Source organism: Astatotilapia calliptera, chromosome 6 (assembly GCF_900246225.1).
Source record: "Astatotilapia calliptera chromosome 6, fAstCal1.2, whole genome shotgun sequence".
Lineage (NCBI taxonomy): Eukaryota > Metazoa > Chordata > Actinopteri > Cichliformes > Cichlidae > Astatotilapia > Astatotilapia calliptera.
The window spans coordinates 15,841,186-15,867,284 of record NC_039307.1 but is presented as its reverse complement, the minus strand read 5'-3'; the positions used below and the strand labels follow the sequence as shown (position 1 = coordinate 15,867,284).

The following is a 26,099-nucleotide window of genomic DNA, read 5'->3' as shown; positions in this document are numbered from 1 at the left end:
ACACCAAATAAGGAGTAACCTTTGGAAGAATGGTATTCAAGCCCTCCAGCAGAGTTTCAGAGAACTGGAGAATCAATGTCAGTGAACTGTGTAGCTGCTCTAACAGCATGTGGTAGCCCATCACCTTACCATCATAAAGAACTTGATGTTATTTCAGTTTGTCATCTGTCTCTGTATGTGTATTTACTGTGAAGAATGCACACCTTTGCTTTGAACGTAGTGAAAGATAGCCCCAAATAAAGGATTTCTTAATAAATGGCCACATAGGATGTCATAAACTAGACCTTAATATGAATCTTTAGTGAGTGAAAGATAAAAAGAGTGCAGAAGAAACAGAAATATGAATAATTACAATAACCACAGAAAAAGAAGTTTGTTGGATCAGTCGAAACACAAAAATCCTAAAATTTTCTGAAAATACAAACAATGATATGGTTCATTTATTATCACTTAAATACAGCAGGTAACGTCTCAACTTCCCAAGTAGTCAAAATCAAGTGTGGCAGAATTAAACATAGTGATATATGTTTCATCAAGTTGCATCATAAGTCACAGTAAGACCCAGTGAGGTCAGAGCTCAAATGAAACACCTTTTTAAAAATATTCTCTCATCACACACCGAAATTAGACAAAATATTAAAATATTCACGGTCAGCCTGTCAGACTGACACAGAACGTTATTTTTTAAGAAGTCTCGTTTGGCAAGCCAGGTGAGTCGGAGAAAACGGCACTGTCATGAGACTGCAATCTGTGCAGCAGGTTATACATTTTGAGAGAGGAATTGGTTCATAATAATCATGTGATTTTTATGCCTGCAAAGTTCAACACTGAATTTTCTGTGTAGCACAGTGCTGATTTGGGTGATTACATAAGATTCCAAGACAAGAATATTGATTGAGCATGTAATCAGACATGATGGAAAGTTCTGATTAAAGAGGGCGACGGCTGTAAAACTTGCTCTGCGACACTGAATCAAGGCTGTAGGGTCTAGACACATTATAGCTGGATAAATCATTTTGTAAATTCACAGTATTTGCATTGCTTGTTTTCTCCAATATACAGTGGGGCAAAAAAGTATTTAGTCAGCCACCGATTGTGCAAGTTCCCCCACTTAAAATGATGACAGAGGTCAGTAATTTGCACCAGAGGTACACTTCAACTGTGAGAGACAGAATGTGAAAAAAAAATCCATGAATTCACATGGTAGGATTTGTAAAGAATTTATTCGTAAATCAGGGTGGAAAATAAGTATTTGGTCACCTCAAACAAGGAAAATCTCTGGCTCTCACAGACCTGTAACGTCTTCTGTAAGAAGCTTTTCTGTTCCCCACTCGTTACCTGTATGAATGGCACCTGTTTGAACTCATCATCTGTATAAAAGACACCTGTCCACAGCCTCAAACAGTCAGACTCCAAACTCCGCCATGGCCAAGACCAAAGAGCTTTCGAAGGACACCAGGAAAAGTATTGTAGACCTGCACCAGACTGGGAAGAGTGAATCTACAATAGGCAAGCAGCTTGGTGTGAAAAAAAATCAACTGTGGGAGCAATCATCAGAAAATGGAAGACATACAAGACCACTGATAATCTCCCTCGATCTGGGGCTCCACGCAAGATCTCATCCCATGGGGTCAAAATGATCATGAGAACGGTGAGCAAAGATCCCAGAACCACACGGGGGGACCTGGTGAATGACCTGCAGAGAGCTGGGACCAAAGTAACAAAGGTCACCATCAGTAACACACTACAACGGCAGGGAATCAAATCCCGCAGTGCCAGACGTGTTCCGCTGCTGAAGCCAGTGCATGTCCAGGCCCGTCTGAAGTTTGCCAGAGAGCACATGGATGATACAGCAGAGGATTGGGAGAATGTCATGTGGTCAGATGAAACCAAAGTAGAACTTTTTGGTATAAACTCAACTCGTCGTGTTTGGAGGAAGAAGAATACTGAGTTGCATCCCAAGAACACCATACCTACTGTGAAGCATGGGGGTGGAAAACATCATGCTATGGGGCTGTTTTTCTGCCAAGGGGACAGGACGACTGATCCGTGTTAAGGACAGAATGAATGGGGCCATGTATCGTGAGATTTTGAGCCAAAACCTCCTTCCATCTGTGAGAACTTTGAAGATGAAACGAGGCTGGGTCTTCCAACATGACAATGATCCAAAACACACCGCCCGGGCAACAAAGGAGTGGCTCCGTAAGAAGCATCTGAAAGTCCTGGAGTGGCCTAGCCAGTCTCCAGACCTCAACCCCATAGAAAATCTGTGGCGGGAGTTGAAAGTCCGTGTTGCTCGGCGACAGCCCCAAAACATCACTGCTCTCGAGAAGATCTGCATGGAGGAATGGGCCAAAATACCAGCTACTGTGTGTGCAAACCTGGTAAAGACCTATAGTAAACGTTTGACCTCTGTTATTGCCAACAAAGGTTATGTTACAAAGTATTGAGTTGTATTTTTGTTATTGACCAAATACTTATTTTCCACCCTGATTTACGAATAAATTCTTCACAAATCCTACCATGTGGATTCATGGATTTTTTTTTCACATTCTGTCTCTCACAGTTGAAGTGTACCTCTGGTGCAAATTACTGACCTCTGTCATCATTTTAGGTGGGGGAACTTGCACAATCGGTGGCTGACTAAATACTTTTTTGCCCCACTGTAATGCTTTTTTTTTTTTTTATTGATTGTGAACTGTTGTACTTAAAAGCTCAGACTTCTGACTCACCCTAATGCTCATTTTCAGACATGGTTTGCTCCTCTTGGCTCTGTATGATGCCCATCATATGGTCATCTTAGCTCTGGCTGGAACACAGAAGCCCCAACCACCTGCTGTTCAAACCTTGTGTTTACATGGGGATGCCAATGAGAAAAGACCTAACTTAATGAGAGGGAAGGGAGCTAAACGGCATGTTTCAGGCAGAGGAGCTGCACCAAGGCCAAGTATGAGATAAATATGCATTATTTTGAAATGGGAATCATGCAAAGCTACTCTATTAGATTTTTTTTAGAAAAAAAACAAAACATGGAGGGTTTGTGCAAAAAAGCATATAATACTGTTTGTATCATAGTATCACAGTTTTCTCCTTGCATACAAAATCTTGAATAATCAGGTCTTAAAGACCTCATTAAGTATCTTATTTTCCTAACAGAGCACTTCATAGTTCTCTTCTTAATAATAGTTTCATTTATCATACGGGTCAAAAGCAGAGAAAAACACAATTAAACCCCAAACTAACCACAAATGAACTGCTGCACATACATAATTTGATGCTATTTGTGTGCACAGTACACTTTGATAGCATATAAATAATTAGTAGTTTAGATTTTTCCTGCCATGTTAACTGCTTGTGTTGACCTGTATGTCTGACAACAGATTAAAAAAATAAAGTCAAGCCAGTTTAATTAACCCCTGGAGAGATATTACAGAGTTTATCGACTGGAGCTGAACTGAATTAATTAAATAACTCATATAAGTGTCATCTATGACCTGGGCTCAGGGGAAATTGAAGACCCTGCTTCCCGCTAAGTTCAAACAAGACCATTTATAATGTGTTTAACAAGAGATTTACACATAGCTAAATTTAAATGGGATTTTTTTTAACATAAATTAATGGTTGTGATCTAAGTGCACAAGCTAAGTGGCAAATTAAAATTAATTAATATGGCCTGTTAAAATTCAGGATTCATCTATTGCGTTTTGGTCAGTTTGCATTGTTATGGGTTATGGGTATGGAGCCTAGGTTTCTTGACTTGCGTGTCAAGAAACTAACAGCATGTAGCCCAGGAGGGATGCTGATTGGGTGGAAAACAGGAAGTGGCTACAGTGGACTCTTTTCATATATATATATATATATATATATATATATATATATATATATATATATATATATATATATATATATATATATGTGTATATATATGTGTATATATATGTGTATATATATGTGTATATATATATATATATATATGTGTATATATATATATATATATATGTGTATATATATATATGTGTATATATATATATGTATGTGTATATATATATATATGTATGTGTATATATATATATGTATGTGTATATATATATATATATATGTATATGTATGTGTATATATATATATATATATGTATGTGTATATATATATATATATGTATGTGTATATATATATATATATGTATGTGTATATATATATATATATGTATGTGTATATATATATATATATGTATGTGTATATATATATATATATCGGAGATCTCTGTCCAGAAGAGCGCAGTCCTGGGAACAGCTAAGATACTGCGCAGGACCCTCAAGCTCCCAGGCCTCTGGTAGAGGACCCGAGCTTGAAGGATAAACCGCCCGCAGGGGCGTGCTGGGTGTTATATATATATATATATATATGTGTGTGTGTGTATATATATATATATATGTGTGTGTATATAAATATTTTTGTGTCTTAAAACTGGCTAAGAAACCACCAACCGGACAAACAGGACTGTTGCTTGTAACACTGCCCCCTTGTGACAGTAAACAGCGATAACATTTAGACTGCGGTCTGTAAAAGCTATGCAGAGGTCTCATGCATACCAGTTCCCTTAACTGTGAAATTTTCTGATTTAATTTATTTGTCACAAAATTGGTCTGAAAGGCTTTGCTAACAACACCAAACTAGGTTAGGCTGTCATGGTTATGTATTCAGACTCATTCTAAACTCTGGGACCCTGCTTATGCAGTTCAACAACCCGACCATGTTCAAAAAGTCTTTTTGCTTTTGCCATCAGAAGTTCACAACAGTGTGACTACCTGACAGAAAATGACAATGAATCCACATTTATGCACAGACTTTGCCTTTTAAAGGAATGTGGTCCTAAACTTTTGATCTGAAACAGCCTGTTTCAGTTTAAGAGTTGTTCTCAATAAATTGCATGCTCAAAAAATGTTTTCTCTCACTCCCATTTCTTCTTGTTGCATGTTGAAGTTCTACTTGGAACCTTGTTTAGATTCAATCATGTAAAATATGATTTTATGCCATTAAACTTTTAATCGGGACTGTATCTTTCTCTGTTTACACATCAACACACGAAACAAAAATAGCATCTATAGTGCATTTACAAAAGGGCTGCCAATTAAGTTAAATTGATCTCTAATTTGCGAGTCATAAGCCAATTTCCGCACATCCACATCAGGAGAAAAAAAAAGAAAAGAATGAAAATTAAGTACGCAGTGTGACTACACAAATAATTTCCTGTTGCTGATTTTCTTTCAGGTCTTGTTCATTTAGTCACGGTTTCCCGTAGAATTACGTAGGGGTTAAAGTGGGATTTGGCAGGTGGAGGAACTCTAAGAACAGGTGTAAAGGTGCAGCAAAAGGAAAACAATTACCTGCACTGCTACTCTGATATTCACTGCTCGATGTAGACTTAGCTAACTGAATTTTGAAAGATGACAGATCTTTCACAAGCTACACTACAAACTGAGAATAAAAGACAACATTAACCACAAACACCACAGGCTATCCTGTGCACAGTGCTTTACTGTAAACTACACAGTGATACTTTAAACTAAACTGTCTCATGCAACCTATGAATAACAAAACATTACTTCAATTTTTTTGCAAAACATTTCAAAAACAACAGTCAGTGACATATCATGTGTATATATGATTTAAAAATCCTAAAATGAATTAGGACATAACACGTAAAGTAAACATTTCCAGTTGTTAAGGTATAAATTTCCAGCTGTTAAATCCTTATCTTTGAAAATAATCTCCCTCCTCCTTCTCCTGTCCTGTCTTTCTTACATCTTTCACCATCTCTCTGTTGCATGTTAATGTTTTTTTTTCCCCGCTCCCTGGGAAATTAAGTGAGTCTACCTTTAGCCATCAGACACATTTTGTGACACATTTTGAAATTACCTGTCTTTTTAAAATAAAATAAAAAATACTCCTTTTATACTTGCACCATGAAGGCATCACAGACATAAAAAGGTAAGAAGGATCTGTTATTATTAAGCAAGTATCCATGCTATCAGCAGAAGCAAGGCCAGGCTGCAGCACAAGAAAAATAAACTCATTTGCCAGTAATACGCAATTATCTCCCAATCAGATTTAATTGCTCATTAATTGAAGACGTCAGAATGTGACTCTGGAATGATCTGTCCAGCTTTAACCTATGTAACACTGATCAGGGTTCTTTGTTCTTTTATAGCTACATTTGAATTCAGGTGCTGAAATCTAAACTAGAGAGACGCTGAGTGTGTGGACCTGAGGGCAAGGCTGACACTTGTGGAGCCTACTAATGCAACAGTCTAGACACGTATAGTTGGTGTCAACATAATAATTAAAAAATGGACAAATCGACACGTTTAATACCCTCAGGTTAAACCTAATTCTTTCCTCTTGACAATGTAAAATTTAGCATTTTTAAATTAGCCACAAATGTGCTTTGCATATTGAAAAGACAGGATTTTACAGCTGCATTTGTAAAAAACAAAAAACAAGCCAGATGGTTCTGGCTGGTAATTTGATTATCTGAAACTGACAGATGGTGTGTCTCTTATTAGATTTCCAACCTTGCAAGTTACCCAAAAATTCCCTAAAACCCTCATTAGTGTGCAGGGGTTATGCTTACACAATTTGTGCAAATAAAGATTAAATTTGAAGAAGTGCAAAGTTGCACAGGCACGTCCATCCTTCACACTTTTATGCAGTCTTGAAATGCAGAAAACTACAGTACCACACTGGGTTGTGCTCTACTCTGATGAGTTCATTTCCCATATCTGAAGAAAGGGCTGTACATCTTTAAAGGCACATTCAGTAAAAGTTAATAGAACAGGATGCTTTGAATCCCTTGCTTGATTCAAGTGTCACCCAGTATAAAAAAGGACACTACTGTATGGCATGTGGAACATTTTCATGAAATCAAACCTCAGCCTGTAAGATAAAAAATTTCCATAGAAAGTAAATGTGCACAGCAGTAATTACAAATGCCTTAACAGCTGATAAATGTAAGAGCATGCACCTTTGATTGTCATTTATCTGCTATGTCTCTACAGAGACCCAGTGAATAAATTCTAGTACCAATAAAGACAAGTGTACGGAGATATATATATATATATATATATATATATATATATATATATATATATATATATATATATATATATATATATATATATATATATATATACTGTTTGATTTTTCCTCATTAATTCTGTCTCCAGACAGCTGACAAGAGTTGGCTAAACAAGAACAACAACAGCTTATAAGCTAACATTATGCCAGCAAATATTAGGTTTGTGTGTTCTAAAAATCAGACTTTCCTCTGATACACAGTTTAATCATATTTACACATGAGAGCCTTTTCACTAAAGGTCAGAGTCCAACAAAGTCACATCCACATCAAAGAAAGCTTCACCAACACTGGCTAACAGCAGCAAAAATGGCAAAAAGTACCAACAGAAAATCCTCAAAACATGACCTCAATTTTTACATTCAAAGGTCAGAAATAAGATTTTCTGATTCATTGACCCGTATCGGACTTCTTTTACAAAGTTTTACAATCTCTTCCAGGTTCGCTAATAGAGGTTTCATTTAGTCAGTTATGAAGGATATTTTTTTAAGGAAATATTTAGAAGTAACACGAACATGTGTAGAATCAGGTCATTTACATAAGCCAGACTAATTACTTATAAGCAAGATAAACAACATAAGGAAAAACATAAAGCAGAGATGTGTTTCTGTTAGAGGAATTAACTTGTGGAATAGTTATGACAGTGATTTAAAAAGGTGTAGTTCATTTTCCTTATTAAAAAACATGTTTAAAAATAGAGCATTGGAAGAATATATAAATCAAGAATGAAAAGAGCAATAATAATAATAATACTGAAAAGTTTTTTTTGTTTTTGTTTTGTTTTGTTTGTTTTGGGGTTTTTTTTGCTTTGCTTTGTTTTATTCTTTGCTTCGAGCCCTGTGTACAGGAGCTGCATGCTAAAAGATCTTTTGTTAAAAGGGTTGGCGTTGAACAGTACATATCCACGCTGAGCGGTGAAAAATGAGTTTAGGAGCCACACACTGTTAAAAGAAATTGCTTTTACAAGATATTTCACTTGTGGACTATAGAAGAAGAGCTTCAATACCATATATAATAAAAAGGTCACCACCTTAAGTATTTGCCACAAAGATAAATGACTTCAACAAAATAACTCTGTTATGACTACAGATATGAGCAGATTTTAATTAATCATCAATTAATAATTATATCAAGTAAAAAAGATGTACCTTTGCTGCTTGAAGATTTCCGATATACCCAACATTGTTACATTTTTACATTGAAGGTAAAAAATGAGTCCTTAACGTCCAGAAAAATTATTTGAGTTAGACTTTAATTCAGCAAATGTACGGTGGGAGTGCATTAGTCATTCTCTTCACTCAAGGTTAACACTCATCACTTCTTTATACAGCTTGTGGAGTGAAGCACTTGAGGAATTATTGTATAGATTTTTTTGTGTTAAGCCACATGCAATGATATAAAAGTTTAATTATTTTAACAATTTCATCTGCCAGTCTTCCGCTGCCATAATGCTCAAGGCAAAATGCAAACTACCTCAAACCTGCTTGGGTTGCATCAGTCCATTGTACTTATTGATTTTGCTATGCATAGTTCGTCCCTGATCTTACACCGCTGAGTTTCTTTCAGAGGTATACCTCTTTCATGGTATTTTTTATGGTATTATGCCATAATTATTCAGTATTGTGTCTGCCAGAAGTGTCTGAAAGGCTTATTACTCATTGAAAGTATCCTGACAGGATTTATAATCACAATCACAAGGTGAAACTTAAGTTTGAGTAACAGCTCTTTTAAAATTACAATGACAAACCGTTTCAACCTTTTCGGAACGAAAGCACACCTTTTTTTTCTGTCACATTGTTAAATTATTATTAAGTTATTCAGGCAGGACTGAGGTTGATTAAATAACACAATACTCATTTGAAAACTTTGCTCTGTAAATTGCCACTGGCATTGTAGCCATGGCCAGAGGCTAAAGTGGGAAGTAAAGCAGGGGGAAATCACTCGTATTTAAATAAATTACATATTACTTTGTACTTTGAACTCCATTAGATTTGTTTTCTTTGTCTTCAGGCAGTGGTCAGGTCAGGCTGTACTATTTAAGAAGGTGTTAAATGAGATATGAGCCCACTTTTCTAATCCTAGCCAGATAACTAGAGTAAAGCCGCCCAAACTAAAGACCATCCTCAAGTTAAATCCAAATGGATGGCACCATTAAAGTCACAACTTCCCTGGACAGGCCAGTATCCCCATTACTGTACATTACTACCACAATACTGAAAACTACCCAGCAGATCCTTTGTGCTCTAAATAACATTGAACTCTGCCTTCCATCACGACATGGAGCATGTCATGTAGATATCCAGTCTCTACATTACACATAAGCTTTACTTTTCCAGTTTATGAAATGCAACTTGCTGTACAATCCATTACCTTTAAAAAAAAATCTGTCATTTTCATCTGCCCTTTTTCACTTCCTCAACTTTCTCCATCACACATGCACCCACTGCACTGCGAGCAGGCAGATTGTGTTTGTTGATATTTGCTGAGCTGTTTGAAATGTTGTGTTCGAAATTGCCTGACACTTTAGAAAAAAGAATTCTGTTTATGCTCACTCACCTTCTGTACTTACATAGCTACATGCTGGAGAGAGGTATGGCAAGTGAATGCTCCACTGACATCAGCAAGGGTGAATGCAAAGCATGAATAAATAAATAAAATTAATTAAAGGTGCCAGGAAGCTGTTTTGAATTGTTCTGACCCCTTTAACCTGTAATCCTTTATTAAGGAAGAAATGATCAGTGGAAGTGCTGAGTGATGTATGAAACCTAATTGGAAAAAAGTACTTCTCTTTGAGGTTTAATATACATTTCACTATTGAAGTGAGAATGAGAGAGCAAGACAGAGAGACATGTGCTCATCAAATAATATCATCAAGTGAATATTATTTAGGAATAACCCCCGTTTCTGCAGTTCAGCTTCGTGCCAGTTAAAATCTTCATAGTCAATCTGCAGGAGTGGAATAAGATGCATTTATAAAGAAAAAAAACAAAATAGTTAACACATGGTTTAAATTCGCCCTTGCATCATTTCTAGTGATGCTGAAATGTGTAAATCTACCAAGCAAACTCTAGCTTGAAAAACCTCAGGCAGCAATTCCACAGCTGGTTCCCCCGTGAATCACTGGTGGAGCAATCCAATATCGGTGCCCGTGTCCTTAGACAATGAGGCAGAGTGATGGAGACAGTTACAGAGAGTCTCCATCACTCTGTAACCGTTCAGGTGCTACAAAATCTGACAACCTGAACAGTTACATTGAAGTCTCCAAACTCCAAGCAGACAGTGTCTCTATATAAGTCTCTGTGACTGTTTTCATTTTCCCAAGACACAAATGTACTAAAGAGCTTTCATTGTGGGTGGGAATGCAATAAAGAGAGTTTTCAGGCTTCAAATAAACAAAGAAGTGATGGCAGAGCTGTGTAGCCTTGGAGCTAACATTTTTAATGTTTCTCATACAACATTTAGGACTTTAAAGGACATTCCATAATCAGTACTGGAATATTTTCACCACTGTCAATTTTTCATGATCAGAAAAAAAATGGAAGAGTTAACTTGAAAGACTGAAAAACAACTTATTTGACTGAATAGCTTTATTTTCTCTCAGAAATGCCAATTTACTCATGTTGATACAAGTTAGTCATTTTCAGTGCTTTCACACTTGCCATAAAGTGAGTGATCTGACACCAGCTGTGATGCACATTAAATTAATGATTTTGCTAAATAAACCTGGATTGGGTCACAATGAGCAGTTGCAGCAGTGCCAGAAATATTATGATCAATTTAGTCAGACTTGGCATAAACCAACTTTCTGATTCTTATTAGATGTTGCATTTTAAGACATGTTTTAAAGGGTTTGCTTCCCACATCCCCTAAGTAGTTTCCAGATAATGATATTCTCTATCTTATTGCTCTCTAGCGGGCTCTATGGGTTTAATTATACAGATTCACAGTGAAATAAGAAGCTGCTCCATAGTGATAACTGGCACCACTGACTGAATACCAAAGACTGGTCTTAATCTAATGACCTAATTCAGTAAACAAACCATTTTGTTCCAGCATTGAAGAGGTGTCCCATTTTTATTCCATGCGTTACTTGTATGTAAAAAACTATACATTAAATTAATGTAGTTTTAAAAATGAGTAGCTCTATTTCAGGTGAGAGTCATGGATTATACATTTCTATAATATGACATCCTCCACTAAAATTCAGTTTCCAAACCAGAAAGCCCTTGGGGTTGTACTCAAGCTCGCTTTCTCTGATTCTAGTCTATTTAAACAGTAGTGTAATGTCAGCCCCATTTTCTGCTTTCTGTTATCGTTTTAGGTGCCAAGGACACACATTTATAAAAATATGAGAAGCCATGAGGGAATGTAGAGCTGCTAAAACATGTTGATACATGTTGTGTAAGGAGTGTGTGAGTTTCGTAATTATGAAAGTTTATCTAGAAAATGTGTTTGTCATGGTCCTCCAGCCCTCCTCTGCATCTCTGCTGTTTTCTCTCTCTCCTCACTGGCATGATTGTGTGGTCTGTTTTGTGTTGTAAGCACGTGTTCTTACCTCACAGGGTGAGATCCTTCTGGGATCTCCGCCCTCCCCCAGTGCACACCTGAAGCAATCAACCCCGCCTGTTCGTCATCTACTGGCTTCTGAGAGCAAACCTTCAGTCTTGGCCCGAGAGTTGAACTAATGGTCGTAGCGAAACCTCCTCCGAGCTGCCTGCTTTCCTGTTGTTACTTCAATAAATACTTACTCGTCTTCTCCTTTGCACAGAAGCCCTGGCGTTTATATCTGGGAGAGGGAAATTGTGTGCGAGAGATCTGTGGAGGAGAGTCTGGTCCTGTGTCCTTAAAATGGTTTTACTTTGTTTCTGTAATTTCAAAATTTATGGTGTCAAAAAAAGTAAAAGAAAAAATAAAAAGGCCTCCAATATCCAAATTAAGTTAGGTATAAGAAAGAGAAACTTAACTCTTATAATAGATTCCAGTGGAGTATTTACTAAGGTATAGCTGGGTCACTTATTTATTCTAATGATGTTGACTTAAAGACGCTCTCAACAGAGAACACGGTGCTGAACCCCCACACCCATTATTATAATAGTCGATCATCTTCTCTCTTATTAAAACACACACACACTGGTGCTGTCTGCTATGGTGACTCACTCCATCTCTTTTCTGTGTGGTAGCGCTGATGAGCTCAATGCAGTCTTTGAAGAGATGACACACCACGTCTGATATATAAAGGGCTTTAATGGCTAATCAAGCAGGAAGGTACTTTATCTGAGCTTTACATGCACAGCCTCAGAACTGGATATGACTTCATGCTGCAGGGCTCTCGGTCACGATGGCTCCGAGATTTCCATGAATTTATTCTGTGCTTGTTGTTTGACATTTTTGTTTGCAGGCAAAATGAAAAGGATAAGCACACCCCCAAACAAAAGTAACTGACAACAGGAAGACAGACCATGACAGGTAGAGGAGGCAGTCTGGAGCCAGCGTCAGACACTGAGATTGCATAACAAGTTGGTTTCAGTATCAAATTTTTGAACCAACAGATTTGTTCAGAAATGTGTTTTTGTTTTGTTTGTCTGCTTATTTATTGTAATTCCTCTTATTGTTGTCATGATGTAAAGTAGTGGCACCAGGTCACCAGGTCAAGCTTGCCAACATTTGGCAAGTTTGAGTTATCATCCTGCAGGTGAAGCTGATGACAAAATTGAATATTTAGTGATAAACCAGAGCAGTGGGAAAAAACCCTATGATTACTTGTTTATTAGCTTTTACATATTTGCATAAATTCATGTATCATTTTAGACTTACCCAAATGGCACTGCCCAGAGTCCATCAGTGTCTGTACAAAATGTATCCATAGAGCTTGTAGGTGGCAAGCTATTTCTCAGTATAATTTCAAATCTGGTGATGACAGAGAAATTAAATGAGTAATGATTTAAATTACTATGGGTCAGCATGCGGGGTTCATGAATGTCTGTACAAAATGTCATTGTAATTTGTTCATTAGTTGCTAATGGAGTTAGCAGCTACTGGACAACTTCAGTTTTGTCCACTAAATGACAAACTGGCTGACACTGCCATTCCTGGTCCAGAGCCACATCAGTGTCGTGGGTACAGATGACAACATTCCTAATTTCTGTTGGCAAAAAGATGAAAAATGGCAACTCAAAATGAAGGCACCTTTTTTATTCTAGAGAAGTTCAGCTTTTGATTTCACTTCTTACTGTAATAATTAGCTCGGGACACAATAAGAACCAAATAACCAACAAAAGAAAATACTAAGTTAAAAAACCTAACAGGGTAAGAGTGGAGAAAACAGTACAGAGGACAACAGTGGACCCGGAATGAGGTTTTCCAGAAGTGGAAGAAAATGAAGTTTGCCCTTGTTCAACTCTGCCAAGATACACTGTATTCATTCCTGAAAGTAATGATTACAACCTCTCTTGTACTCATGTATTTTTAAAGGCATGTGAACAAGTTCTATTGTTCACACACACACACACACACACACACACACACACACACACACACACACACACACACACACACACACACACACACACACACACACACGTCTTTTGGGTTGTGCCATTGTGTTTGGATTGAAAGCACACTTGCCGATGCAGGATCCAGATGGAATGTGTTTTCATATACACACAAAAAATAAGATGCTCTGGCTAAAGGTCACAATTGTTATCAATACTTTCTCACACTTTAGATTAGTTGCTTTGCCCAAACACAAAGAGTGAGAAGATGAGACTGAGCGAATGAGAAAAGAGATATACGCACAAGAGAAGGCAAAGAAAGTGGCTGCTACTGCAGGATTCTTCCAGGATTAGCTTAAAACCACCATGACCGCTTTATAAATATATATATATATACACGAATGAATATGGCCAGTAATAGCCTTCATAAAATAAGAGGGAATTAAGAATTCCAGACAGACTGAAGGCCAATATTTTAATGTGTTTCCTGAAGTTATACATTTTCAATTTAGAAGGAGGCAGAAAAAAACTCCATACGTGTTTAAAATGAAAATGTGCCGATAGAAGTACGTGACTGAGGATATTCATATCAGGATACAGTGCCAGGTGAATGGACCCGGGGCTAATCCAGACCCCTTCAACTAGGAGTATAATGGTATGGGGCAGAGCGCTCGTCTTTTCTCAGGCAGTTTCCAGTCACTGTAGTATGGAGGGCCAGCAGAGCCGAAATGAATCCACTAAATAATAAAATAATTAACTCATTCACTGCCATTGACGTCTATAGCCGTCAATTGCAGTGCATGAGTCAATGGGTTTAACTCATTCACTGCCAATGGCTGGCAGTGAATGAGTTAATTTAATATTGAATGAATGAATTAAAATAGGAAATAATTGATAATATAAAAATCAATATTTAAATTTCAGATAATTTTATTTAAAACGTGAAATAATTTACTTTAAATTTTAATTAATTTTTTTTAAAAATTGTAATTAATTATTGACACATTTAAGTAATTATTTTGGTGAAAAAATTCAGAAAAAAAACTTTTTGGAACTTTTCTCAACTTGAGAGTGAAGGATAAAGGGGAATGTTTTTATTTAATGCTATATGAATAAAATAATAATGAACTGAACTGAATGAAATAGGTGGTTTGTGTCAAAGTAACATCCACGAGTTACCCAAGGACCCAAGGTTTCCCAGCAGAGCCTAAATCATCACACTGGCATCATCACACATATATTATTTTTGGCCTGCCACCAAAAACAAAATGAATGACTCAAAGTGTCATTTTTCTTTTCACCTCATAGTGGCAGCAACATCTGATCTTTGTTGCAACCACCTGTGGCTAATTTCTAACATGTCACCTGCAAGAGAGAACAACTGATACTTAAGCCCAGCTCTTCCAGGAGAGATGGAGATTGCAAATTTTTCACTGAAAAACAAAACAAAAAAAAACAAGAAAAATTCAACAGTGTTTTCCTAATTCGCCAAGAGAGCACTGCGGTGTGTAAGAAATTAAATTTGGTTGCTTAGCCTGATTTAGTGAACCCAGGTAACAGAAAGATATCCTGGACATGCTTGAACTTGCTTTTGTACAGGCTCCAGGAGATTATATGTCTGGAAAACTGAGGACATAATTAGATATTAAACGACAACTGGTGTACAAGGGTTGTGATTTTGATTATTTTTTCATTAGCCTGCGATGGAAGTAAAGATGTATCTGACACTGTTCAGTTACTGATTTTTCTGAGAAATGTTGATCATGACATAAACGTAACAGAAGACTTGCTTGCTGTTGTCTGCAACAAAGTCAGTGAAGAAGGAGGCAACACTATTAAACTTACTTTATAATCCAACAGCAGGTTCTCTGTTCAAAACATCTCAGATTTGATTATGTTATGAAACGTGGGGTGAAGACCATTAATTTCAATTTTTCCAAAGCCATGTACCACCCCCAGTTTCCGCAGATCCTGCTTGACATTCAAGCTGAATATGAAGATGGAATAGATCACAAAGCTGTGAGGTGGCTCAGTCGGGGATCCACACTGAAGCTTTTTTTTTTCTTTCCCTTTTTTCTCTGAGGAAGGGAATTTGACAGCTCTGACAGACTGTCAGACGTCAGACAGATTGGCTTTTTTGGATGACATAACACAGCATCATAATGTGCACAACTTTGACCTTCAAAGGAAGGACACAGTGGTGAGCCAGTTGTTGGCACACATCAAAGCTTTCACAACCAAGCTGCAACTTTTCCAAAGAGACTTGTCATAAAAGGTTTCAAGCGCAGCACATTTTCCAGCTCTGTGTGAGGTAATGGACAGTTTTTCCACGTGATATTTAGGGTGCACAAGCAAAAAGGTATGCGACAGTCATGGCATCCCTTACTTTGGAGTTTAATGAACAGTTTTTGGATTTTGCAGCTATCGAAAAGGACATATTGCCTTGCCTTTTCTCCCTTCTCCATTGACACTGAAGATGCTCCGTATCATCTTTTGAAATTCATACATTCTTGGCTTCTGTGTGTTTTAAATAATAAATATATCTGCAGTGCAAGTTTTTCCCAAACATTTACCACTATTGACACTTTAAAGTCAACACCATAGCTAAATAAATGGTACTTAAAAGAAATATATAAAGCAACAAAATAAGAAGCTTAAAGAAAACAATGTTTTTAAATAGCAATGAGCTGACTGCTGAGGGTGTGAACAAAACGAAACAACCCCAATCTGTCGCTCAAAGTCACCATTCATGCCCTTTATTATGCATTAATCTTTACGTTTTAATGAGTGGATCCTCTAAAATATTCTCCTCCCATAAAGTTGTCATGTGCTGGGAAATAACGCACAAGCAAAATATTTCTAATGCTAGGCATTTATAATAATAATAATAATAATAAATAAAACAGTATTTTTAACATACAGAGAATATTTGGCCTGGCTTGCAAATAAAATCTTTCACTCTCAGTAAATAATTTTTGAGCTTTCATAACTCTGGAGTTCTTAATAGACAGAAAATGACAAAAAGTGTGAAAACAAGCACAAGATTTCGACTTCCTGTGACTCTGTCCAGAGTAATCATCCTGGATCAAAGATTTAAACAAAGACTTATCCACAGAAATTAAGTCTATAGCACTTCTGTTTCATTTTGACCCATTATAGTGCCTGACTGAGTTGTCTGATTACCCTTCTCTCCATGTCGTGCATTTAGGCTGTGTGCTCTCAGTCCCTGTCTGTTTGTCAAGTTATCCGATTGCTGTCCTGCATCTTTCCTGGCTGCCTCTTACATATTGTCTTTGCTTTCTCTCTCTTTCTCTGTTTTGTAAGAATCGTGCCACTTGTGGGGACTTTCTGTTATACTTTGTTTGGTTTTATTCTGTTTACTTCATCGCTGCCTTCTGTTGTGACTTTCTTTGGCAAGCATTGAAATGACTTTTTTAATTACACCTACCAGCTAGTATCATTTTGTGCCAGTATTTAGTTGTGTGTAGAATTGAATTACCAAATAAATCTTAATATTCCAGGTCTCTGATTTCCTGGAGCCTGTACAAAAGCAAGTTCAAGCATGTCCAGGATATCTTTCTGTTACCTGGGTTCACTAAATCAGGCTAAGCAACAACATGATGCTTTGTTTACATAAAAGGAGTGGTATGGAGAAGATATGTGAGGATATCTGACTAATCAATCATGTCTACCGCAGCAGCATATTCAATGAAGTCAGTTAAACAATTATATTATTAAAATAGCAAAAGATTAAACACACAGCTGTGCTATAGACAGCAGCGTGTGTGATAGGAAATGTGCTGTAAAGTATAGATTTCAACTTAGTGAAAAAGGGCTTTGTGTATGCATGAGCAGTTTTGTCAATAAGACTGGAAAATATATTGACTGTATTAATTACAGTGTAAGTTAATAGCCTCATCAGTATCACAGTTATATCACAGCTCAATTAAGACCGAGGAGGCACTGAGAAGTAATTACAGCTGCATCTTTCTTTCACTTATTTACTGTTTGATGTGCGCGAGAATGTATTAAACAGTCTGCGAGCAAGTAAAGAACAAATCTAAAAAATGACTTGGTAAGTTGGCTCGGTGTACATTTAAATTTGACACAAGGTCAGCAAGTACAGGACTTGGCAGTTTGTTTTGGTATAATAAATTATTTTGCAATTGTTGCTCCTACAAATCTTTATTTCTTATTGATGTTCACTGGGAAAGACACAAACTTTAGGCTTTCTCAGAAAAAAATCACAGACCCTGTACTTATGACACACCAGTGTCCAATGAACGGCATTGCTGTTTTCTAAAGAACCAACTGGTCACTAAGGTGGTGATCTGTACTTGTTGATCTCTGATCTCACACGTAACCAGATTACCTTGTCGATTTCCATCCATGTGACAAAATGTTTGTCAATTATTTGTCCAAGGTTTTACTATGATAAAAAAACAAAACTGCCACAATTAATTTACTATTTTTCTTTTTTTTTACTGTAGTTTAAAGGGAGGTGTGTTGTTTTTGCTGTTTATTTCCTTTTACTGTTTAGCTAAAATTTGCATGTGTGTGTGTGTGTGTGTCTGTTTTATGTAAAATACAGGCTCTTGCCCAGGATTTGTGCCTGCACTTTTTTTAATCTCCCTGCTTCTTGTTGGATCTTCCTTCTCTCCAGCTGCTTTTTAGAATGATAGAAACAAGAACAGATCGATATGCAGTTAAAAGACAAAAGCTGTTTGCTATGCCGATCTCTTCTCATATCTGCTTTTGTTCCCCTCACTTTTTTTGGATACAGCACCTACTGAGCATTAGATTGTTTGTATTGTTTGTATATATGTGTGTGTGTGTGTGTGTGTGTGTGTGTGTGTGTGTGTGTGTGTGTGTGTGTGTGTGTGTGTGTGTGTGTGTGTGTGTGTGATTACCAGCTTGTGCCTTGATGTGCATCTCCTAATGGCTACATTATTGCGTTTTACTTGCGCTCTTTTGTGCACATCTTCAAACCTGTGCTGATACACAAGGACAGCTGTAGGCTTCTGACACTCATGTACTGTTGACCGGGCCAGGGCTTTAGAGGTTTTACACAGGCACCCATCAATAGTATAATAATACCCTGTTGAGTATAATTATTATCATAACTTTTAATGTATGTGGACATAATACAAGTCTAACATTCATTTCTTTGTCTAGTAAAGAAATGAGGGCTTTCATCACATGTTTACAAAAAAAAAACATTGTACATGTATCCAAACTGTTATATATTTTAACAGTTATAACCTGTTACTGTAACACACATAAAAGTAAAAAAAAAAAAAACCTCATATTTAAAATACACATATGTAATTCCCTGTATGCATATATGTTGTCAGTACAAACAATGGAAGTAAGAAACATTGTTTTACTTAGCAACAGCCAGATCCTGTTTTTTCATGCAGTTTGCAGTCTACAGCATGTTTTACTCACTCTAAATTTAACAGAAATATGCCATAATAAAAATTATTACATGTGACGGGATCTGAAAGACTGGCAAAGGAAAATCACGCCTAATGAGAGAATCCCTTAAAACAGGGAATTGGGCTAGTGTAAGCCAAATTGGTGAACCTGATATGATGGCAAAGCAGTCAGTCTACCTTCTCCGTTTCATGCTTTGGAGAGGCAAAGAGGTGAAAATAATTTTGACTATATGATGTAATGAGATTGTGTTGGCATAGTAGTATTTACAGGGGGCAAGTGTTTAGAATTTTATGTTTTCTTTTCTCGTGTATTTTTTTTGGGTACATTAATCCCTTTCAGCATTGAGCAGGTGCCTTAGGGTATACAGACTTAAGCTGACCTTGTTTTTACAGATTGTTTTGGGAAAACTAAAAACATGACACAGCTTCCATTTGGAAATCCCAGAATGGCTTTTATGAAGACACTGAAGGTCTTTTAGCAGACCTGCTCGCTACGGTTTTGTTTCTGAGGAGGAGTGATGGGAAAAGAATATCTTAACAAGGATGACGTCTGGATTTTTGCCTCAGCTATTTTCTACTGAAAAAAACGTATAATGAAAGCTGGAGAACACAGTAAACAAGTAAAGGAAAAAAACCCATAAAGGTATTAAATGGTCCACACAGCTGTGCACATAGAGCACCCTTACACTTATTCACAGATCACTTATTGAGCTACAATATGTTGTTGTATCAACAACTCTGTATCTTAGGTAACTAATGATCATTTTTTATCTTTTTTTTGTAAACATCATTCATTATAAACAGTATCATAACCCTCAAATGGCCTGATTTCCAAAATACAAATGTCATTTGTCTATGGGTACGTAGTTATTCTTTTCTATTCTATTTTCTCTCATTTCCTTTTCTGAATTATATCTCTGAATTGCAGCCATATTTGAGATCATTGGACTACAGCGATTTGGACCCAGATAGGTCAGAATCTGACAAACAGACTGTTAGGATGCCTGGGTTGTTGACCCAGGGTTTTGAGTTTATTGTATTATTTATCATTTCTATTCTGTGGTTTCTTTGTTAGAGTTCTGTCTTATGTCTTATCTGGTTTTGCTTCTCCTTGTCTCGTTAGGCCTGATTTGCCCCAGCTGTGTTTCCCTCCTGTTACCCATTCCCTGATTGCTCCCTCTGTGTATTTAAGCCCTGTGTTTCTCTGTGTCCGTGTCACGATCTACCCTCATCTTGCTGTGTGGTCTGTCCATTTGCCAGTTCAGGTTATTGTTGTTTTCAGTTTATTATTTGTATTTCTGGTTTTGCTAGTTATCTGTTTGCCTCCTAGCTATAAATCTGAGTTTGAGTTTACTTTCTGCCTCTGAGTGTCTGCACACTGGGTCCTCCTTACCACCACTCCTGCCTGCACACAGCCCTCACATGACACAGACAGCATGAGCAGGGCACCAGGTCACTGATTACGTACACACAGGTAAATGGATTGCTGACCACCCCTTAAAGTTGCTCCCTTATTAGGGTCCAGGTAACTCAGTGTTGTACATAAAACCTGAGAAAAAAGTATTACTCCTGTTGTAAGCACTACCTCTTATACACTACGCATTAACACACTCTCACATTTCCCAAAATTCAGTTTGTTTTGTTTCTGTAAGGATCCTTATAATTTAGAGGGGTTTCAAAGTCAAATGAACATTCTGTCCTCAAAGTCGATGTGTTAGAAGAAGGAAAAAATGGGCATTTGTAAGGATCTGAGTGAGTTTGACAGAGGCCAAACTGTGAAAGCTAGATGACTGGATCAGAGCATCTTCAAAATGTCTATAATCTATGAAAAGTGTTCCAAGGAAGGAACACTGTTGAACCAGCAACAGGTGTCAGAGTATACAGTGCATCATACTTTAATGTGTATGGGGCTGCATATCTGCAGATCAGTTAGGGTGTCCAACAAAAAGTGATAATAATAGGCACATGAGTACCACGTTGTTTTAACATCATTTGGATGGCTAGGTGAATTTCACCTTGAAACATACCACCTATAAAACATTGTTGCTTAGGTGATTTATGGCTCTGGCCTCTTGCAGCAGGATGATGCGGCCTGCTGCAAAGCAGAAATGCTTCTGTAATGGTCCGAAGAACATGACAATGGCTTTGAGGTGTCGATTCCAAATGTCCCAGATCTCAGTCCAATCGAGCATCTCTCAATTGCTCAATCGTGCTATTATGCAAATGGAAGGAAAAAATACAATTTGATGCTGTTATTGGGGAAAGGGTTTTTAAACTGACTACAAAGATTAGAGCAACATGATTAGTTTATTATGGGCTCAAGATTAAAACAGTCCAATTGATCAACTGATCAAGCAGTAGAAGGAAACGATAAGAGGCTGATGGAAAATTACTGGCTTGGACAAAAACCAAAAACAGCTGGAGCAAAAAATTAGGTTTCCTGAAGTAAGGACAACAACATGCCCTTTCTGTCAGAATCATTTAAGAAATTAATGAAAAACAGTAAAGGCAGATTTCTCATAGGAAGAATTCAAAATTCTGACTGGAAAAACAAAAACAAAACATTAACAGAAAAACTACATTTGCTTTCACGCCTCCTAATATTATAACTGTGTTTTGTTTTAAACAATTAAATGTTAACAATTAACACTATTTCAACTTCACTTTCTTGTGTTGTTAAGATCTGCTACCAGGTTACCATTGTTCTTCATTCAACCAAACAGTCACGGTGTCCATCATCACAAAGCATTTTCTTGATTGTAAAATTATGCTGACAAATAATTTTAATAAAATAATCCACCCATTCTTGTTTCTACAGGGTGGAAACAGATGTAGCAGAACTTGAAGCATAGAGCCCACTGACTGAAACCAGGAAGGCCTGGATTTACAATCACAGCACAGTAGAAAATAAATAGTTACCACAAGCTTCATAATGTTGTAGGTGTGTGCTGGGGGAAATGAATTGTCTCTACTCAAGAAACAATAGCTAATCAACCAACACTTCAGTCCTTAAACTTGAACCTTAAACTGTGGCACATTGATGGTGTATTAGTTTACAGCACATGCAACTATATATTTAATGGCCAGTGTTGAATAAGACACTCTAGTCGGCAAATCAAAGAGGACAACACAAACTACACCTGTTGTGTAGCTTTGTGTTTCCCAAGCATCTCCTACCAAGAGTCTAAGCTGTAGTTCTTGAGTAAAAAGTCTTCATTTCCTGTTTTGGGTGAGTTCACTTGTGATTGTAAATTGGCTGTAAATAAGTGGTATTGTTTAAAGTATATAGACAGAATAAAGTGCCTTGTTAATGTATAGTTAAATGTTTTTTGTCATCTAAAGCATTTTGAAGGGTGCTGTTGATACTTTATTAATGTGTGATGCAACATTTTACTGTTATTCCATGTTCTTCCTGTAGCACACAAACACCATGGGCCATAACCATCTTCTACTAAAGTTTGGTTTCCAAAATGCCAAACTTTATAGGATTATACTGTGGATATTGTTATACTGTACCAACTCTTTCTCGCTCTCGGTCTCTGTCAAACACACACTGCAAGATTTTCATTGTGAGTAACAAGAGCATGACAAGAGCATTTTGGAAGCAAAGTTGGAGAGGCACGGCTGAGATTATCTGAGCATGTGCAGAGGAGAGATAGTAGATAAACTGGGAAAAAGGATGCTGAATATGTAGCTGCCAGGCAGGAGAAAAACAGAAAAGAGCGCAGAGAAGATTCATGGAGGACATGCGGAGGACATAAGCTGAAAGAAGAACACCTTGCAATCGACAATGCATGCATGCTTCTTTATCAGTTGCTTTGAGTTGCAAAACTAGTAACTGAACTGTGTAGATGGCTTAAATGTGTTTTTCATAACACACAAACCGTCAACCGCTCACATCCTATTTTACTGCCCGAAAGGCGCGAATCGGCCAAATGACAGGCAACAAAGCCATCTAGTGGCAGACTTTGAGTGTAGGAACCTATCTGTTTGTAACTGCTCTGAAACGCTTCAAAGCTACGTGTTTTAACTTTGAGTCATAAGTCGCTGTTCTTTCTCTGCTTTTCATGAAACCCTAAAGTACTGAAGGTAATAGAAAAATTAAACTCTAAAACAGATTCAGAGAAACACGCATTAATAAGGAAACACTTTTACGCATTTATAAACACGCATACACATACGCGCACACAGCAATGTTATTTAATCTGACACCTGCAGCGCAGTCGCAACTCCACACTGCGTCGCTTACTGGTAGTGAAGATGCTCTCACTGACTCTTCAGTGTCAGTAACTCCCAGAGGAGCTGCGTTATTACCACTGAGGGCGCAGAGCGCGCTGATGCGCGCACAGAGAGAAACACGACGGTTGTGCTGATTTCTTTTACAGAAAGAAGGTAATTTAGGATTCGGCTGCAATCTGCTCCAGATGTTTTTACTTGGAAAGCCCACCCTGTCATAACGGCGCCATATCTTAACTTGGATGTACTTTTTGATTTTACCCCATGGATTTTTTTAACAATACAAATTTTTCAATCGATGGCAGCAATTCAACAACAGGTAGGTTGAACAGTATTACAGCCCAATAGACCTACGTTGTTTGAGGTGTAAATCGTCTAACATTAATGTAAAACAAAACAAAACAAACATAAAATGATGCTTCAGTTTTCCTTTCTTGTAATTTTCTTTTATCTTCGGTTATTTCATATTATCTTGTGTTTTTGAGGTCTGAAAACCTATTCCACAAATTCACGTTAGAGCGCATAACTATTTCCCAAATAATACGTTTGAAATGGAAACATGAATAAAGAAAAACATTAGTGCAAGCCTAACTAAATTAAGGCAATAGTCCCTCACATGGTTCAAAAAACAAAACAACTACAACAAAAAACCCCAAACATAAATATACTGACATAAATATGTTCTCAAAACAGGATTTTGTAAGTTTGGAACACAAGAACAGATCTTTTAGACCTCTAATTATATCTTTAGAATAATATTGAATCTGTTGTATTTTGTTGTATTCCTCTCTGTCTTCGACTTTGCTGCAGTAGTAAAGCAAAAAACCCAACCAAACAAACAAACAAACAAAAAAGGCATGCAGACACCATAGGCAGATATATACACGTGTAAAGCAAATAGATCTGCCTGGACATGAATTTAAATTTATTAAAATTCTTACTTTTATTATGTGGTACTTAGATATACTGTATTTCATGCTGTATCCGTACAGTTCTAAATTGTATTTTTGTGTATTTTTAAGATGTAAAGCTAATTTGTAATATTTCCACATTAACTGCTGTTCCCCCCCTTTTTTGGTCTCCAGCTGAAGATGGTGCTCTTCACTGTGGTGCCATCCTACCTGTCATCTTTGGCATTATCTGCTTTCTGGGCATCATTGGGAACTGTATTGTCATGTACACCATTATGAAGAAGACCAAGTGTCGAGCCAAGCAAACAGTTCCAGACATCTTTATCTTAAATCTGTCAATTGTTGATCTTCTGTTTCTCCTCGGGATGCCATTTCTCATTCACCAGTTGCTGGGCAACGGTACCTGGCACTTTGGAGCCGCGATGTGTACGGTCATCACTGCGCTCGATTCCAACAGCCAGATTGTCAGTACTTATATCCTCACTGCAATGACCTTTGACCGCTATTTAGCTACTGTGCATCCCATTCGCTTCAACTATGTCCGCACGCCTTGTGTGGCTGTGTTGGTCATTGGGCTGGTGTGGGTTTTGTCCTTACTCACCATTATCCCTGTGTGGATGTATGCCGGCCTGATGCCTCTCCCAGATGGGCTAGTGGCCTGTGCTCTGCTTCTGCCTGATCCAGTTACAGATACATACTGGTTTACACTTTACCAGTTTTTCTTGGCCTTTGCGATACCCTTAGTCATTATCTGTCGGGTATTCTTCAAGATCCTCCAACACATGTCCACAAGTGTGGCGCCTCTGCCTCCACGGAGTTTGAGAGTGCGCACCAGGAAGGTGACCCGGATGGCAGTGGCCATCTGCCTCGCTTTCTTTATCTGCTGGGCTCCTTTCTATATCCTCCAACTGGTGCACCTGGGGGTGCAGAAGCCGAGCATAGCGTTCTCCTATGCCTATAATATTGCAATTAGCATGGGCTATGCTAACAGCTGCATTAACCCATTTCTCTATATCATGCTAAGTGAGACCTTTAAGAGGCAGTTTCTTAGAGCTGTACGGCCAGCTCATCGGAAGTTCCGCGTGGTGAACCCGAGCACCACAGATGGTGGCAGTGTCAGTGTGAGGATGGTACCTGAACAGGCTCAGCAGGAGCCAGCCTGCAGGGAGATGATACCATCCAACGTGGCTCCAGAATGACTCCATGGATAAAAATATCTGTTATTTCATTATTTTGTATCTAAGCAACTGGTCATGGGGCAGCAGACGAAGAACAAATTTTCAGAGCATCTCTGAGGAGCAATATTTCATATCAGTCCTAAATGATCCTTGATTAATTACATATGCATTTGCCAAGCACAATTCTGTTGGTTTACACTGCTGCTGCTGTTGTTGTTGTTGTTGTTGTTTTAAACTCTTACAAGTGTGCTGCTCTTTATTAATTAGCAGAAACACAGTTGATTCATTTATTCAAAAATAGAAACCAGTGTAGTCAGAAAGGGATATTTACTGTCAATATGTGAACTCATTGAAACACATATTTAATTAATATGAGCTTGCACATCCATAGCCAAGGCAAATATTAGCTTTCTTATTTTGTTATTTTTCTTCTTCATATACAAAAGCTGTTCACTTCACCCCCAAGGGGTCACCACAGCAGATGGATCAGAATATATTTGGCACAGATTTTATGCCAAAATGCCCCGTCATTTATCTAGACTCGGGACCAGGAGGAGTCCACCAGCTTTTGATGCCCTGAAAGTGGATTTATGTCTCCTGCTGCTCTTGAGCAGGGTTCTTTCATGTGTTAACCACTACAACTTAGAGCTTCTCATTCATATGAAAACTCAAGTGATTAAAAAAAAAAAAAAAAACATCTAAAAAAAGGTTTT

At 37.5% G+C, this 26,099-nt stretch overlaps 1 protein-coding gene across 1 annotated transcript; it reads left to right on the top strand.

Moving 5' to 3' along the window:
* The first annotated feature begins 23,561 nt into the window (after positions 1-23,561).
* On the top strand, positions 23,562-25,551 carry mchr1a (melanin-concentrating hormone receptor 1a). Its single transcript, XM_026169416.1, has 2 exons — positions 23,562-23,616; positions 24,383-25,551. Exons 1-2 carry the CDS (start codon positions 23,562-23,564, stop codon positions 25,405-25,407), a joined length of 1,080 nt encoding a protein of 359 aa, XP_026025201.1. The 3' UTR covers positions 25,408-25,551.
* The last annotated feature ends 548 nt before the right edge of the window (positions 25,552-26,099 follow it).

Coding starts and splice junctions, on each gene's coding strand:
- mchr1a (XM_026169416.1), top strand. CDS start 23,562: ATGGATTTTTTTAACAATACAAATTTTTCAATCGATGGCAGCAATTCA. Junction 23,617..24,382: donor TGGCAGCAATTCAACAACAG/GTAGGTTGAACA, acceptor TTTGGTCTCCAG/CTGAAGATGGTGCTCTTCAC.